General features: G+C 36.2%; 1 protein-coding gene across 9 annotated transcripts in view; it reads left to right on the top strand.

The window, feature by feature from the left end:
- LOC150078358 (uncharacterized) overlaps window positions 1-12473 on the top strand; it is an 821930-nt gene that overhangs the window by 698104 nt on the left and 111353 nt on the right. For all 9 annotated transcript variants that reach the window (XM_090384968.1, XM_090384969.1, XM_090384970.1 and 6 more), the window contains 2 exons: window positions 8205-8385; window positions 8490-8707. In XM_090384968.1, the coding sequence (XP_090241094.1) occupies window positions 8205-8385; window positions 8490-8707 (399 nt within the window). The remainder of the gene's footprint in view (window positions 1-8204; window positions 8386-8489; window positions 8708-12473) is intronic.

The raw sequence follows: 12473 nt of genomic DNA on the forward strand, positions 1-12473 counted from the left end.
GGGAAGCATTCAAAGATTTTATCTTGGAAGCTACTAGGCTTTACATACCAACTAAGGAATATTGTTCAAGGTTTAGGCTTAAATGAATGTCAGATGAACTAATGAAACTCATGGCAGAGAAGAAAAATGCATGGGATGGATATAAATTCTCAGGAGATACAGAAGCCTATGGCAGATATCAGCTAGTCTGTAATAAAGTCACAAAGGAGGTTAGGCAAGTGAAGGCAGATTGCAAGAAATCTTTGGCAAAGGATGCAAAGAAGAACAACAAAGACTTTTTTACGTATATAAACTCTAGAAGGAAGGTGATGAATCAGGTTGGTCCACTTGATATTGACGGTTCTAGTGTTGATGATCCTGCTCAGATAGCTGATAATCTGAACAAATATTTTGCATCTACATTCACACATGAGGAATTTTGTAGGGAATTATGTAGTTATTAAACTCTAACAGGGAGCTTAATGATTTTGTAATAACTGAGAGCAAAGTGGAAGAGAAATTGTTGAAGTTAAACATAAGAAAGGTACTTGGGGTGGATGGGATCTATCTAGTTATATTCAAGGAGGCAGCAAAGGAAATAAGCCATAATTATAAGAGCTCCCTTGGACTCTGGGGAGGTCCACACAGACTGGAGATGTGGAAATGTATCCACAATTTACAAATGAGGGATCAAGGGTTGACAAGAGTAATTACAGACCTGTTAGATCAACTTCTTTTCCATGATAAATAATGGAGTTGCTGGTTAAAGAAGCCTTCCAGGATCATCTAGACAAGACTGCAGTAATAATTCAGAACAGCATGGGTTTGTTAAGGAGAAGCCTTGTCTGACCAATTTGATTGGAACTATGATGTGGTCACAAAGGAACTGGTTGCGAAAAATAATTTTGATATCATATACAGTTGTGCCCCAGTATCCGCTGATTCGGTATATGATGATTCAGTTGACCCGCAGTTAACCACGGAAAATTTTTTGAAAAATTCCAGAAAATAAAAAAATAAACAGTTCATAAATTTCAAACCACATACCAAGTAAGTACATGCTGTAACATGGTGAAGTCCGCCAGCCTAGTACATGACTCATCTCCCTTTGTCCCCATACCCACGCTCCGTGCGAAACTTTCTCCCAATCTGCCTCTAGTGTTCTTGTTGATTGCATTCATTGTAGCGTTATTGCAGTGCCTTTGTTTAAAAAGCCCTTATTTACTGTAATAATGACTCCAAAATGCAAGTGTAGTGGTGCCGGTAGTGCTTCTAAACTTAAGAGAAAACGTGAAGTGCTTCCCATTATTGAAAAAGTAAAAATCCTCGATATGATTGAAAAAGAAAAAATGGTATGCTGAGATTGCCAGGTTGTATGGTAAGAATGAATTTTCGATTCGTTAACTGATGAAGCATAAAGACCAAATTTATGCTAGTTTTTCTGGTGCACCTGAAACTGCAAAAGTAACTGCTACAGTGCATAATAGGATGTTAGTTAAGGCGGGAAAGGCATTAAATTTTTGGGTGGAAGATAAGAAAAAGGATACCCATTGATGGCAATGTGTTGCGGCAAAAGGTCTTAAGTCTATATGAGGACTTTTGGAAAAAAGACAAGACGGAAGAGGAAACCAAGCCATTTACAGCAAGTAGGGGGTGGTTACATAGATTCGGAAATAGGCTTAATCTGAAAAATATAAAAATTACCAGAGAAGCCGCATCTGCTGATGAGAAAGCTGCTGCCATGTTTCCGGCACAGTTAAAGAAAAGTATAGAGGAGGGAGCCTGCTATCCTAAGCAAGTTTTTAATTGTGATGAAACAGGACTGTTTTGGAAAAAGATGCTTAACAGAACCTATATCCACAAAACTGCGAAACGGGCACCAGGCTTTAAAGTATGGATGGACTGATTGACGTTGATACTATGTGGCAATGTGGCCAGGCGTACGATAAAGCCTGGTATTGTTTACCAAGCGAAGAATCCTCATGCTCTCAGACACAAAAACAAATTATTTGCCCATCTTCTGGCAACACAACCTCAAGGCATGGGTCACGGCAGTGTTATTTACTGAATTGGTTCCACGAATACATCCTCCCCGAAGTGAAGAAATATTCGGAGAAGGAAGAGTTGCCTTTTAAGATTTTATTAATAATAGACAATGCACCTGGCCATACTCAGTTGATCGCCATCAAAGATCGTAATGTCCAGGTTGTATTTTTGTGACCTAACACGACCCCACTGCCTCAGCCACTCGACCAGGGTATCATTAGGTGTTTCAAGTCCACATACACTTGGCAAGTGTTCGAGATGATTCGAGCAGTGATTGATGCTGACCCCGACATTGAAATCCTGGAGTACTGGAAATCATTCACCATTGCTGTTGCAGTAACATTCATCAAAGGTGCAATTGATGAATTAAAATGAGAAACGGTGAATGCATGCTGAATAATTTGTGGAGTGAAGTCGTCCGTGATTTCAAAGGCTTCCCAGGAATTGACGAGAGGTGAACAAGGTCATCCAAACAGCAAGAGAAGTTGGTGGCGATGGATTGGTCGATATGATAGCGGAAGAAATGGTAGACCATATCAAGCCAACCGGGCTAGCCAGGTGGGTAAAGTGCCTGCCCGTCTGGCAACCCAAAGGTCCTGGATTCGAATCCTGCCTCGGACTTGGATCACAGTAAAATGCAAAAAACTTTGGGTGGTGCATTATGGCCACAGAAGCTGATGCGCCAACAACTAACCAAAAAAAAAAAAAAAAAAGACCATATCGAAGAACATCGTGAGGTTTTGACGAACGAGGAGTTGGAAGACCTTTTTAGGTTGTCTACAGAGGAAGAACATGAGGAAGAAGAAACCTGAAACTGAACCAGCAAAGTGGACGCTTGAAAAATTTGGTGAAGTGTTTCGGATGGTACAAAACTTAAAGGAGAAGATAATGGATCATGATCCTATGATGTAACGCACATTAAAGTTACCCATTTGATAACAGAAGCAATGGAACCTCTCCAGCATATTTTTGATGAATTAAAAAGTCAAAAGAAAACTCCCTATCACGGTGTTCTTGGAAAAGGTTAGAAAAAAAGTGTCCTATCAACGATCCACAGCAGTCAACTTGGTCTACTCCTTATGTCATCCACTTACTGTCATCTTCATCTCCTCCAGCTTCCGAAGCTGATCTTTCTGGCGTCTCATCAGAAGGTTAATAGCCTAGAAAAATGTCACAATGCCTACACCACCAACCCACTTCATCTCATCATTGTACAGTACCATTGTCATCGTGGATCATCGCAGCAACAACAAAGAACAGAGAAGCTGGTGAGTACCCACAATAAGCTAAGATATTTTTTTTCAAATAAAACTCTTTTCATTACATGATATATACAGGTACAGTACATGATACAATATTACTATACAGGTATTTTTTGTTGTAAAATGTGTAATAGTACAAGTATGTTTTTCTATTGTGCCTTCATCATCCTTTGAGGTGTATAGAAAGTATAATTTTCATTGTTCCATCATCCTCTGATACAATATATTTTTTCATTGCTCTATCGTCTCTTGAGGATTAGGCTAAAACGTCAGAATCCCTTTCATTCGAGAGAGAGAGAGAGAGAGAGAGAGAGAGAGAGAGTACAGTAGTGTATAATGATATACAATGTACTTTATTATTACCGACCGTATTTAATGTTGGTAATGTCTTACTGTGTGTTTAATTTATCAATTAAACTTTATTACATGTATGTCTGTACAAGAAAATCACATTATATATGTGGTCTGCAGGTGTTTGCTTATATCTGCGGTGTTAGCCCTCCACAGTAGGTCTTGGAATGCATTCCCTGTGGATACGGGGGGGGGGGGGGGGTCTTACTCTACTTGGATTTCAGGAAAGCTTTTCATTCTGTTGCACGTGGAAGACTGCAGTATGAATTGGAACAGTATGGCATTAAGGGCAAGTTGCTACAAAGGATAAAAGGATGGTTGAGTGGTAATCAATGAACACGGCTCTTCATGGACTAATTTTATTAATGGAGTTCCCCAGGTTTTGGTGTTGGGCTCATTGTTGGTTTGTATATTTATCAGTGATATTGATGAAGGTACATCAGGTTTAATGTCAAAGTTTGTAGATGATACAAAGGTTAGCAGGATTGTCAATGACAGTAACGACGGTATGCTACTGCAACAGGATCTAGAAAAGTTAGGCAGATGGGCTGAGAAGTGACAACTGAAGTTTAACATTCACAAATGCAAAGTACTGCATATGATTTATCAATTAAACTTTATTATATGTATGTCTGTACAAGAAAATCACGTTATATATGTGGTCTGCAGGTGTTCGCTTATATCGAAGTAGCCCCAGAGAAATGTACCAACTGAGTGATACTACACGCAAAGTGGTAGAGAATGAAAAAGACCTGGGAGTAATTGTGCAGTCAGATATAAAATTTTTGGAGCAGTGCTGACAGGCTGCCAGAGCAGGTGATGTGGGGTCTTATCAATGATATACAGTAATTTTGCTAGTATTGATAAGGAGGTGATTATCCTCTTGTATAAGGCAGTGGTCAGGCCATGTCTTTTTTACTCTGTATAGGTCTGGAGGCCTATACACAGTAAAGGACAACATACGAAGGACAACAAGATTCGTGAGGGAAACAAAGGGATCATCTTACCAAGGAAAGGCTGAAGTTCTGCAAATTGCAGTGTATGGAGACTAGGCACCTGCAAGGTGATATGATTGAAGTGTATAAAGCCTTGAATGGTTTGAGCAAAGTCAAAGCTGATGGGATTCTTCTTCTGGCTCAGATTACAAACCGGAGGAAGCATAAATTCAAATTGAGGAAAGACAATTGTAGAATTGATGCTCTGAAATTTGTATTTAGCCAGCAGATAGTCGATTGTTGGAACAAACGTCCATCTGTCGTGGAAGTTGATAGCTTAAATAAATTGAAGGAAGAACTGGACAAACTTTCAGAGCAAATGGATGTGTGAAATGAAGGTTTTTTTTTTTTTTTTTTGGCTGATGCTGTATAGGCTTGCTTTCGTGCATCATATGCCTCTGGTAATTCTAATATGCTCAAAAGACTGCTAGGAAGCAACCTGTTGGAACTCAAAACAGATGTGACAATGCCATCAAGAGAATCTTTCTCCCATTGTATGCTACTTGTTGAACAGTACAAAATAATCAGTCAGCTGCCACTTCCATATTGACAGCACTAACTGCTTCACCTCTACTTAAACCAATTAAGACGGAACATACCAAAAAGCCCAACTAACTGCCCACAACAAATGAAAAAATGGAGATAGATTTGAAGGAACAAATGGAGACGCGGACTTGGAACTTTTTGTGAACGAAGATATGGGCACGGGACAACATCCATACCTCCCGAAAAAGGATAAATTCAAGACTGAAAAAGAAAAACGCTCAGCCTTTTTTCCGTTTTTCTTTTTCAAGACTGAAAAAGAAAAACGGAAGCCTCCAGACAGACCTAGAAAATCTTTGTAATGTCCACATTTAAATTTTTGCAGTGGAACTGCTGTGGTTTCTGTCGAAATGGTAAAGACTTCAAGGCCTTCCTGCATGAGTAAAAGCCAGTGTGGTTCTGCTTGAAGGGACTCTTAAGGGCAAATGAGGACCCTTACACGTGTGGCTGCACTATTATTCGGAAGGACAGAACTGGAGATGAACCTCCCCATGGAGGAGTCGCCATCCTTGTGTTAACTATATCCATTTGCAACCTACACTACAATAGAGGCTGTAGCTATTTGCCTCACAGTAGGGTTCCTTCTAACTATCTGCTCATCCTATTTGCCACCTAGGAACATCACACAGGCAGACCTTGATGATCTCGTTAAGCAATTGCCACCCCTTTTTTCTTACTAGGACATTTCAATGGACGTAATACTCGTTTTGCCAAGAGGAGGTAGTTCCTCAAGGATCAGTCCAAAGTGCGATGCTTTATGCTATAAAAGTTAATTTTATTACTGGACAACTTCCTCTAGCTGTATACACTGCCCTCTTTTGTTGATGACTAGCATCTTTTCTGTCATGAAACCTGAGGATTACTGAAAGGTAATTGCACCATGCCATTAACCATATCAACTCTTGGGCAATGGCAAATAGGTTCAGGTTTTCATTCCAGAAGACCATTTGCATTCTCTTCTGTTGGAAGTGCAACCATCACTCTGAACTGGAACTAAAGCTTGGATGAAACACAATCCAAGTTCCACCTGAAACAAAATTCTGGGTCCTTATATGCAATGAAAGGTTGATATTTTTACATCACATCCATCAACTTTGAACAGTGCTCAAATCATAAATATACTTCATGGTATTTTCTGACAGAGTGTGTGTATTTCAACTGTACTGTAGCACTTCAAATAGTTTATATATATTGTTGAATGGAATTACAGGAAGGCAGAAAAATGGAAAAAAGAGGAAGTAGTCTGGTGCATTTTTTTTTAATTAATACCATGTGTGTGTGTGTGTGTGTGGTTATATTAATTTAAAAAAAAAAATATATATATATGGTGCAATCAATACCACCCCGAGGCCCAACATATGTCAGCAGTAATAGCTGTCAACCCACCACCCCCATGATAGCAACCAACGATTTGCACCATTGGCAATTGCAGGTCGAGAGTTAATGGTCATTGCAATAGCTATAGAGAAACAATGAATAATTAATGACATGTCTGAGATGCAGTGGTACAGATGAGAGGTCACTCTGTCACTCTGCAACCTCTAGAAGCCATTCAAAGGTTATTGCTTTCACTTGAATGATGATGTGAAGACCATTACACAGTGGTTTCACCACCAGCCTGAGTTTGGTATTCTGTGTTGATGGTTTTGTCTTCATCTAGTGACTTTACTCTTTTTAGCTAAAAGTATAAAACTATATTATTCTGTAATTTTTGCATCATAATTCATTCAGTAACTACTACTACTACTACTATATGAATGGTATTTGGTAATTTATGATTAAGTTAGTGTTGTGATATGAGTCTTTACTAGATTATTGTCAAACAGAGCTTAGTGCTCTGATTGTTTATTATTTATATTATGCAATTCAGGAAAATATAAGTGCCTTCTCTTTATGTATGTACTTTTTATATGTATAATGGGGATTTTTTTCTAAACAGGTAGTAAATGAATTTTTTTTTCAGAATTGCTTTACAATAACTGTAAAAGAAATAAAACTATTCAAAAGGAAAAATTAAATGCAAATGAAAATGGTAAGGCATTGTTAGTGGTAGATAATGCACTTACACAGTCTTCCACTGAAATTTTATCAATCCCATAATTCTCATATAACTTGCTGATCAATGAGGGTGTTTAGTTTTTTTGATGATTTTGGTGAGCAGGACACAAGGAGAAAAGGGATTGACCAGTTTTAAAAAATTATAATAGAACTGCTATTTACAACCGGCCTGCAATTTGTATTGAAGTAAGTGCAATAAAAGCTATTAAATGTTCTTAGCCATGTTCTTATTGATTTAAATGGAATCAAACATGAAGAATGTCAAAACACAACAGCGTTTAAAATTACTAATAAATGTTTATGCCAGTATTTATGACTAGTAACATTTAGAGCAAACAAATATGTTGTTTCATTATATGCAAAAATACTGTTTCTTTTTTGTTATAATTCTAGTATTCTTAAATTTTTTTTTTTTTACTCTGATACTTCAATTATTTTTTTTCCTCTGAAGAAAGTATGCAAGTGCTGAAGTATGAGAGTGCTGAAATTTATCTCTGTGTTTGTAATAACTGAAATGATGTCATGCAGTGCTTTTAAGCATGGCATAAAATGTGACATTTCATAAATTTAAATTTATTGGACAGCTTACTTGAATAATTTTAGGTTAAACATGTGAGCATGTGTTATCTGAAAAAGTATTTTTAGCATTTATTCAGTGTTGTACCAAATTGAAGGTAAAATTCCATTAATCCTTCGTATTCTGAAATAAATGAAATATTTTTTATTTACGTCAACCTCTTATTAAAAATACCAGTGATTAAAAACGTTACCCCCCCATAGCTCACTGGTAAATAATTAGATATATATTCTCTGCTTTTAAAACATACTTGCCTTCTATATTTATAAGAACTAAAGTCTGTGAAGAGAAAAGGAAATTAAAAAATAAAAAAATTTAAGTGTGTGTGTGTTGCAAGTCTTTTTTCAGTAAAATATGTTTATTATTATTTTTTTAAATTCTTGCTTGACCTAGCCAAACCACCAGAAAAGCCCTCTTTGGCTAGATTAAAAAGAACAGGAGAACCTTTTCTTCAAGATGGTCCCTGTTGTGAAGTAGCACCAAAATTGCCAAAATGCCGTGAATGTCGCATGACACCCCATCAAAGGAGCAAGAAAATGCCCAATATTTTCTGCAGATTCTATGCATATCGCAAGTATGTTTATATTTTATATTTTCTAGATTTCTATGATTTTTGCATTAACGATTTTTCGGATTTTGCTAATTTTTTTTATGCAATTTAATTGATTATTTACTTAGATTGAGATATGGGAAGAATGGAACAATTTTGGGAGCTGGATTCTCAGAGCCCTCTGATGCTTTAGAAGAAGACTTACGATTATGGCTTCCTCCAGTGGAGATTCCTCCATCAGATCTCAATTTGGAAACTTCTAAATTAATTATGACACATGTTGGGGATCAGTTCTGCGACTTAGTGGAACAAGAACGAGAGGCACAGTCATTGCATATGTCCGAAGGTATAAACTATTTAGTGAATTATACTGAGATATTTGGTACATTTTTCGAGTGAGGGTTAAGAGATAAAGAAACCGAATCTAACATTTGTGAATGTGGGTAAAAGAAATCTGATAGCATTACTCTTTTTTTAATATAATAATACAGTTCAAATTTTGCATAGCACGCTGATTTATTTTAAAAAAATTTTGTTGAGCCATTCATATAAAATTCATATCATATATTTAGACTTAAAAATAGGCTTAATATTAATTGTTATTTTTGTGTTGTGTTAAATCATGTTTTCATCACATAGTCTGTCTTTTTTGTTACCAGCTTTTTTTTGTTACCTTTTTTGTTACTCTGTCTTTTTTTATACATTTAAAAAATATACAATATGTGACTTCACTGCAGAAAAAGAGATCACACAAAGTTGTGATCTGAGGTCAACTAATTTTTCTGTATTTTGAATAGTTCTTAATGTGAGAAAGATGAAGTGTTAGAATGTTGTTTGGATTGAGTGATAGTGTAAACCATAGGTTCCCAAACATTTTTGGCCCACCGCCCACTTTAAATTTTGTAACCCCCCCCCCCATTATAACAGTTTTCCGCATTCAAGCCGTTTGATATATTCAACATAAATAGCAACTAATGATACATTACTTTTATGCCGTTAAATTATTGAAAAAGTAGTGACCAATATGTGCTTCATCTTGAACACAGGCTATTTCGATTTTGATGAAACATAGCCCATATGTAAAGATTGTAAAGTGTATGCTCGAATAACATTATGCACAGTTTCATACAATGGTTTAAATATGAAAATTCGGAATACATATTAAGAGATTGCAAATGTATTAGTAAGAATTTTATTGCAATAATTAAAACACCGTCGAATGTATTAGAAAATTGTTTATTTCAAACTTACAAAGTAAAAATACAAAGAAAAAATAACAAATTAATGTGAAGGATAAGCCTGATGCATTTTTATAAGTTTGTTAATATCGGGTTCAACTTTCGTTAAAAACAGTCGTAAATCGCCACACTCAGTTATATGCAATCGGTTCCTTTTCTTAGATAGTAAATTCGCTACAGCACTAAACCAAATCAGCCAAATAAGAAGATGGAAATGCAATTAAAAATTTCTGCACTATTTCCCATAATCCAGGGTACAGTGTCGGTATTGATTTCTGAAGCCAGAACTCTTGGTATCCACTTTTGAATTTTATTTTTAGTTCTTCATTTGTTGTGAATTCTATGTGTTCCTCTTCTAAATTTGATGATCCTACTGTGTTTACATGTGAGAAAGGATCTAGAACCCAATTTGGTATATTCATGTTTAGAATATCCTTGAATCGCTCATTAAAATCAGCATGGAGAACCTCCAAGTGTTGGCAGTATGTAAGTAAATCTTCCTTTTTGAGAGACTGCTGATAAATTTGAAAAGTGGCTATATTCCCCTCGGCCTAGATTCCGCTTGAACAGAAGAAGTTTCCCCACAAAAGTGGCAATAACGTTTTTTGTTTTAATTAAATTCCATTCATCACCTTGTAATTGTAGATAGACTTCATTAAATATTTTATAGAGGTCTGTCAAATAAGCGATATCATTTTTGGATGTAATCAGGATGGCCCGCAATCCGTCACCTCTGTTTTCTAGGACCTCTAGTACTGAATCAAACAAATTGTAAAATCGATTCAGACAAATACCTTTTGAAAGCCAACGAACTTCTGTGTGAAGCAGCAAACGATTGAAATCTTCATCGTTTTCACTACAAAGTTGGCTAAACAATCTGTCACTCAATGAATTGCTTCTAATCTTGTTGACTGCTCTAATAATGTAATCGAGTGACGTATGCAGGCATTCACTTAAATTCTTCGCAACCAAATGTTGACGATGAAGAACATAATGTATAGCAAGTAGATTCTCCTTTTGTATCCGCTTCCAAATTTTAGCAAATAATAATTCTTGACAAACGTTTTCTTCTTTTATGAATCATACAGATGATAAGAGTAGTGCTTCATTATTTGGGAGAGTTGATTCATCAAGTTGAATGGAAAATTGGCATGTCTTCAAATAATCGCACAATGATTTTTCAAACTCTTCAGCCAGTTCATCGATTCTTCTTTGCACTGAATTATTGCTCAAAGGAATTTTCCTGATGATATCTGACACTGGCATATGAAGCACAGTGTTTATTACTTCTTTTACTGCCGGCGAGATTAATTCCTTACCAATTGTGTGTGGTTTTCCCGCTTTTGCAATTAATAACGAAATATCATAAGCAGCTTGTAATCTGTCATTATCTTGTTTAGTGGACAGCGCAAAAAGTTTTGATATTAGCATTAGTAGAGGCATTTGATGCAAGAAAGCAAGCTTATGCAGCATCAACCAAAAAAAAAAAAAAAACCACTCCCATTTCACCCCTCCGTTCGAAATACCTGTCCAGCTGAGCCTTAATTTTATTTAGGCTATCAACATCCACAACAAGGAATGGAAGTCTGTTCCAACTACCCGCTGGCTAAAGGCAATTTCCACACATCTATTCTACATCTGTCTTTCTTCAATTTCAATTTATGCCCTCTCTGGGGATTATTCTGAACAAGAGGAAGAATCCCATTGGCATTGAGCATACTCAAACCATTCAAGGCTTTATACACCTCTATCAGATCGCGCTGGTGCCTAGTCTCCAGACATTTGCAAAACTTAAGCCTTTCTTCGTAAGAGCAACCCTTTGTTCCATTCACTAATCTTGTTGCCCTTCTCTGTACTCGTTCCAGCCTCTCTACATCCTTCTTTTCAGAAATACATTTTCAGGAGATTCTGAAATACATTTTCAGAATCTTCTCTTCATTCTCTTCCTGTTGCATTCGGTTGGGGTGATTCTGCGTTCGACTGCCATTTCTTGTAAACACAAAAGCAAATCGTGCATAAGCAAATTCGGTTCGTGTTGTATAAGATATCATTCCCCTATTTACAAATCGTGTATGATCGAATTCATGTAGTGTAAACACGTGTTATACGAGGACTGACTGTACTATAATTTCTAACCTCAGTGAAATCCAGTTCCTTTCACAATCTGCATTGCCCTGCTTACTCTTTCTGTGAGTATCTCAGTTATTGGAAAATGATATCTGGCAGGATCAGAGAAGGGACTAGGGTGCAATGAATTTTAGCTCCAGATAAGTTAAATTTTTTTTATTTAATTGTATTCTAAATTTTATATCATTACTTTATAATTATTTATATTCATATTCCATCTTTTTTTTTTTTTTTTTTTTCCACTGATCAAGAAGCTGGGTTTTTAAGTCAAGCAAGTATTTCAGAAGTTATATTTGCTTTGAGTAATGAAACAACACTTCACTTTGTAGAGATTAAACATTTAATGGAATTGCTTCTGTACAATCTGGAAGAAAAATATTGATGAGATTGAAGAAAAATATTGATGAGATTGAAGAAAAATATGATTGAGGAAGAAAAATATTGATGAGATGATAAATCTCATTGTTTAGGATCTCATCAATAATATATGAAAATGGATTCTTTATACAGTCAAAGTTCTTTATAGTGACTCTGTTTAACATCCTAGTACATTATAACGTGCTAGAATGATAGAGACAGTATGGTAGGTCTTGGTTGGTTTCCCATAAACTTAATGCTGTTTTTCATCTGTTATAACAACCTTGAATGATGAAAAAATTCTATAACAGCACAAAAATTTCAACCACTGTCTTGTTTTTAACTTTTTTATTTGTTACACTATTTGCACTACTTCAGAATGAAACAGCA

The sequence above is a fragment of the Mastigoproctus giganteus genome, chromosome 11 (assembly GCF_048544385.1).
Source record: "Mastigoproctus giganteus isolate SK-2022 chromosome 11, ASM4854438v1, whole genome shotgun sequence".
Classification (NCBI taxonomy): Eukaryota; Metazoa; Arthropoda; class Arachnida; order Uropygi; family Thelyphonidae; genus Mastigoproctus; species Mastigoproctus giganteus.